Consider the following 6,261-nt stretch of genomic DNA (forward strand, 5'->3'; position numbering starts at 1 on the left):
TAATCCGCCTTTTTATTGATGTTATGTATTCTCTTTTGTATGCTAAAACTCAAAATCAGAATTTTGTGTTGGGACTGTCATTTTTTTTTCCGATGATTAAGTATTGTGCTTTCTTCCATGTAAATTCGTTGTGGTTCGTAGTTGTATTAATGTGAAAGAAATTTGTAGGTTACCACTTTCAGAGGATCCTGCTTTGGCAATGGCCTTTTCAGTGGCACGGAGAGCAGCAGCTGTTCCTCTATTGCTTGTTAATGGAACTTACAGGAAATCTGTTCGATCCTATCTTGATTCCTCCATTGTTCAGTATCAGTTGCAGAGAATGAATGATCACGGCTCTTTAAAAGGTTAAAAGCTGCATTAAAATGATCTACTTTTTGACACTATCTGGGACTTTTTTCACTAAAGATGCGTTAAGAGAACCTAAGTACTACAGTTTTAATTTTTGTCAGTCATTTCACACCTGCCTTTTTCTTGTATAACTGGTACAACTTGTAGTGGTTTTCTTATGTTTACCCAAGATTCTGTCTGTCTGGGATCTTGACCGGCTAGTTCTTCCGAAAGGAGGTAGGGCGAGAAGCCCATGTTTGTCTGTATAAATGGTGAAACAGGCTAGAAACCTCTTAAATACAGTGGATGACTATACAGTTTCAATGCACCTAAGATGAATCCGAACTTTAGATCCTAAAGGAGATCTGGATAGGTTGGACATACGCTGAAATGGCAACTTCTAAAAGAAATATGTTACATTTTAAATTAACATTTTTTTTTAATTGAGTGGTGAATTAAGATGCGCGATATAATGTTGAGGAAATTTTGTTCTTCTAAAAGCTTATTGGCACTTGCATAGGAGGGTAGATTAGTAGAACAATGGTGGGAACAAACTGTATTGGTTCTCTAATTGGAGCAAACCAATTGTTATATCTGAATCTATGTTTAATTTTTGTATCATGATGTATCCAGTCCTCTTAGAGCACTGACTAATCCTTGGGGCACATGCTTTTCCCATCTTCTGACATGCACTCGTTAATTGCTGGGAAAATCTCTTAAGGGTGGCCCAAGAGGTTGGTGTACCTTGAACTTGGGACCATTGCCTTTTACTACAATACATGGGCATTGAGCCACACACTTGGGATTAGCTTTAACTAAATGTGTGCCTCTGTATGTATGCATTTGATGTTCTGGAATTGACAAGCATTCTTTTTCAACAAACTATGTAGGGAAGCTTGCCCATAGCCGGTCTACACTAGAAGTTCCAATATTTTGGTTCATCCATGGTGAACCATTGTTGGTTGACAAGCATTATCAGGCAAAGGCACTTTCTGATATGGTTATTGTTGTTCAGTCAGAGCCTTCATCCTGGGAGAGCCATCTGCAATGTAATGGGCAGCCACTTTTGTGGGATTTGAGGTTAGTATTTCTGGCATATAATGTTTTTGTCTACTGATGGTTAAATTTCAGCCCTGCTGATAACGTTTCTCAGATTTTTATGGAAAATCTCTAGAAAATGGAATGTTATTTGATTAAACATTCCATTTTCTTGGTTTTTAAATGGAATGTTTGACTAAGTATTCCTTCTTGTTGGATTCTATAGGACAAAACTAGATGTCTTGCTTGGTGGATGTCTTCGTCTAAAAACTTTAGAGATGTTCCCTTTAGTGTGGTTAGACTGGACTGGAGCTTTGTACCAAGTGTGGCTTGCTTGTTATGTTTTGTTTGGGTTGTTCTATTCTAAGTGTTGCTTAGCTTGTGTTGTTTTAGTTGGCTTTCTTTAGATGGACTTCTTGTGTTTCTTTAAGCACTTTGAATGCTTATAGCTTGCCTAATAGTTAGCTTGGGATCACATAGTTTGCTAGGAGCGTATTTTATTACTTGAATTCAACGGGTTTGTACAAAATTTTGGCATACATTGAAACAACTGAAAAATGGAACATCAAATTGCAAACCTGTTGGTGCTTTTCACTGACTACTTTTTCAACAAAATTGCATTTAAGTTCCCATTCTTAAAATATGCGGCAAGTCGAGAGAATATTTGGTGCCTTTTCTGTTGTAGTATGCCCGATTACTTTACATGACGCTTGAACTCTGAACCGATTTGAAGTCACTACTTTGATTGGCGTATAATCTTATAGATCCTATGGTTAACCCTTACCTTATGCAGGAGGCCCATCAAAGCTGCGTTGGCTGCGGCTTCTGAACATCTTGCTGGTCTGCTTCCCCTACACCTTGCTTACAGTCAAGCCCATGAAACTGCGATTGAGGTAAGCCATATTTAGAATGTGGAAAAACACTTTTTTCTTTTTCCAAGTTAGGGTTGATCATGCGGCAGAAACTGGACACCATATTTCAAAACCCTGTTTACTCTTGACATTCACTGAATTTAGTTGTGCTCATTTATAATGGATGCAAAACGTTGAGAATTATAGTGCAATCTGGGATTAGTTGTGCTCGTTTGCTCTTGTGGATTCCTTATCCACTTGCTTGTTTCTTTGTTTATCTCTTTGAATTTATAAAGTTTCTATTCAAAAAATAAAATAAAAATAGTGCAGTCTGGGGATTTGTATTACCCCCATGATTTTAACAATATTGTGTAGAGTTTCTAATGCTTTGTACTGAAAAGAATTATCTACTTGTAATTTTTTTTTGATAATGATGGCTTAAGGACTTGAGTGAAAATTCAATTAAATGATATTGGATGTTGGGAAAAACAAGATTTTGTATGCATTTGCTTGTGTCTGCCTGAAGTTCTGTCTAATGCATTTTTATCTATGTTAAATAGATAGTTTGTTTAATTCTGTTCACAATGTCTCTCTCTCTCTCTCTCTCTCTCTCTCTCTCTCTCTCTCTCTTCTCCTCCCCCCCTCCTCCCCCCTCCTCCCCACCCCACCACCTTCTCTCTCTCTCTCCCCCGAATGCTTTGGCATTCCTGGAGATTTCACACAACTGTTTTTATCTTCTGTCTATTTTTAGTTGAGCTACTATCTGCTTCATGACAGGACTGGATGTGGTCAGTCGGATGCAACCCGTATTCCATTACTTCTCAAGGATGGAACATTTCCCAATTTCAATCTGATACAATTTCTCGGAGCTATATTATCACAACTCTGGAAGAGTCAGTGCAAATGGTCAATTCAGCCATTCATCTTCTAGTCATGGAGCGTACAAGTATCCTTGCCTGTTAGTATTGTTGTAATTGAAACTTAGTCTTTCATTTAATGTTGTTTCTTTAGTTTTATGTAATCAGTTAATGGTGATTAGGAGTGGCAACTTTCTGGGAGTCTCAGAAATGTGGTCATCCACAATGATGTATTGAAATTTGTCAATGCAGTATCATGAGTCCTACGTTGGCTGTGCATAGGGGAGATTTAGGTGTAAGGAATCCAGTTGACAAATTTTGGTTAGCGTTGAGAGTATTGTCCCCACACTGGGAAATGGAAGCCTTACATTAGTTTTTAAGAGAGCTCCACCCATTGTCAATTGGTTTTGGTTGGATGCTCCAATTCTAGCATGGTAGTAGAGCAGGCTATCCACATGTTTGGCCCATCAGCCACACGTGCTCTTCCACGTCACCCAATATGAGGTGTCCACGTGTTTAGAGTATTGTCCCACATCGAGAAATGGCCTCTCCACCCATTGGCTTTTGGTTGGATGCTCTAATAACAGTTGTGTTTTGGGTGAGGAGCCAGGTGGTTAATAATAATAATAATAATAGAGTTGATTCATGTAGACCAACTTGTGATACGAACCTACCATAGCTTAGGTTAGTAAATCGAATTTCCATCAAGCGGACACAAGGGATTAATTTTTTTTTTTTTTGGGGGGGGGGGGGGGGGGGGTTGTTGTATGGTCTCTGTGTGAGATAGCAATCAACTTTTTTAGCTTGCCATTAAGTTGACAATTATTAGCCTTTGTAATCCACACACATATAGATAAGTACATAATATTTTATTGTTGTTCAATCAGCTGTTGCTCCAGAGTTATTTGCATTGTTATTGTTATTGGAACTCAAGTACATACAAATGGAGACTTGACTGAAACTAGCTGAAAAAACCTTCAAACTTGTTCAGTCTCAGGAGCGTGAACTAATTAACAAGTACAATTATGTTGTTAGTCTATGGAGAAGAGTAAGTAAATTGATCCATCACCTTGAGCTGTTCTTTACCGTCTAGTCTCTTATTCTCTTTAGCATTTTCTGGAGTCATTTACAATTGGATAATGTTGGTGTCTTCAGATTTCAACTGTTACTGGAGAATTGCGGTATGTGGACGCCATGAGACTGCTATATACCCTAGAAGAAGCGTCAAAAGGGTTAGCTATCCAAGGCCTTTTACTTTTTAATTGTTCAGTTACAAATGTGATCAACTATTAAACTACTAACGTCTCTATCCACATTTAATTTCTTTTTATTACAAGGAGACTTGAACCTAGGACCTCTATCCTCACTCCACCCATCCCATGCCACTTGAGCGAAGGCTTATGAGCCTATTCTGCATTGTTTGTTCTAAAATGTTCTAGCCCTTTAATGAAAGTTGGTTATTTTGAACTGAGTCAATTAGTTCAAATTTGATGGGCCGAACACTGCCAAGTTGCTTCTTAATATATGAGAAAAAGATGGCTAATGGCATCCTGGGTTCTAAGGACTAAGCTTTTGGTCTATGTTGTATTTAGCTTTATATATATTGTTGCTCTCAGTTTCCGTCAGCTTAAACTTTTGGGACCGGTGATAATTTAATAGGGTATCAAAGCCAGGTTGTGTAATTTCTTGATTCAAGTATTAATAACCCTCAGATCTTAAAAATAAATAAATAAAAGAGATTATTGTTAATCCTCATCTTTGTTAATTTATGTTTCCTGCCCGTAAGCCCTAATTTGGTTAAGCTGTTTTGAGATCGTCTTAGTGTGATTGTCACTGTTGCTTGATATACATTGTTTGTTTCTTTTACTATTAGCTTCAGCTCTTGGGTTTTACGATAGTTTGAGAGACTGAAGAAAAAGAAAAGTGTGCTTTGTTGCTATTCTTCTTGGTTCTTATATTAGTAAACCGTTTTAAGCTTTTTGGTATTCCCTGTTCTTTCTGTTCATGTTTCTCTCGTTGAGCAGGATATTTGGCAAGCTGTTGGAAGTCTATTCTTATGCTAATGTTGGTTCATTTGTGAATATCGTTTCTGTTGCAGGTTTGTTGATCAAGTAAATACAACTATAGCCATTCTCCACCCAATCCACTGCACAAGAGAGAGAAAAGTACATGTGGTGTTTAATGTGACTACAATTCCTGCTTTCTTAGTTGTCCTGGGTGTACTCTATCTTGTGTTAAGGCCAAGACGACCAAAGCCAAAAATCAACTGAAAATCCTTGAAATGTGATTGATAGCAATGGCTTCTGGAGATGCTTTTGAGGGAAGTGATTTCTAAGACATTCTCCTGGTTAGTTTGCGGCAGCGAATACTTTCACAAGTGATGGGTAAAGAGCAGAATTTTCGGAAAAGGCCACCAGGTACGAAATTGGATATAACTTGTGAAGTTGTCAAACCCCTTCCCCCTTGTAACTATAGCCAACGGTGAGTTTTCTTCTTTTCCTCATTGTAGTCCATGCACCATTTGGTCTATGAGCTCCAAATTTGTATCTCACAAAGGTTGTGAAATACAGCAAAACTGAAATTCTTCTCGTTATAAGATGTTTTTTTTTTGGGTCAGAAAACAAGTGGATACAGCATTTGTGATTAACTGACTAAAAACAAGAATATTCGGGATTAAAGTCACCTGTCTTTAATTTGTACTCTGTAAAAACAATATTATGATACATAGAAACAGCCGAGTTGTAGTTTTACGTATAACGTGTCTTGATGAGCAATAGATTTACTTGCATTTCTAAAGCTGACATAAGATGTGGAAAGGTTCAATTATGTTTTGCACCGTTGTGGTTTGGGTCTTTGGCTTTCACTTGTACCGGTATATTGTTGCAATGTGGATCTGCTATTAGACTGCTGATCAAGAAATTTGTTAAATGAGGACGTGGCGCGGAGCCCACTTTTTTTCTCAAGTGGAATAAATGATTTAATAAAAAAATTGAAATTCAATTCAAAAATTAGGAAACTTCTTTTCTTTCGCATTTTCCTTCTTCCATGTCCTTTACCCGATGACCACCCCGCCCCATTGCTAAAAAGCTATGAAGCCTCGGATTCATCGAAAATAACTGAAAAATCCCAACCCCAAGCTATTAACCCATTACCATATAATATGAAGATACTAACCACCTGAAGCCCTT

The 6,261-nt window shown here is 37.7% G+C and overlaps 1 protein-coding gene across 1 annotated transcript; it reads left to right on the forward strand.

Moving 5' to 3' along the window:
- The first annotated feature begins 145 nt into the window (after positions 1-145).
- On the forward strand, positions 146-5,827 carry LOC117623747. Its single transcript, XM_034354706.1, has 7 exons — positions 146-344; positions 1,218-1,407; positions 2,159-2,258; positions 2,994-3,162; positions 4,039-4,121; positions 4,229-4,305; positions 5,172-5,827. The coding sequence occupies exons 1-7, from the start codon at positions 200-202 to the stop codon at positions 5,341-5,343; spliced, it is 936 nt and encodes a 311-aa protein (XP_034210597.1). The 5' UTR covers positions 146-199; the 3' UTR covers positions 5,344-5,827.
- The last annotated feature ends 434 nt before the right edge of the window (positions 5,828-6,261 follow it).

Source organism: Prunus dulcis, chromosome 4, assembly GCF_902201215.1.
Source record: "Prunus dulcis chromosome 4, ALMONDv2, whole genome shotgun sequence".
Classification (NCBI taxonomy): domain Eukaryota; kingdom Viridiplantae; phylum Streptophyta; class Magnoliopsida; order Rosales; family Rosaceae; genus Prunus; species Prunus dulcis.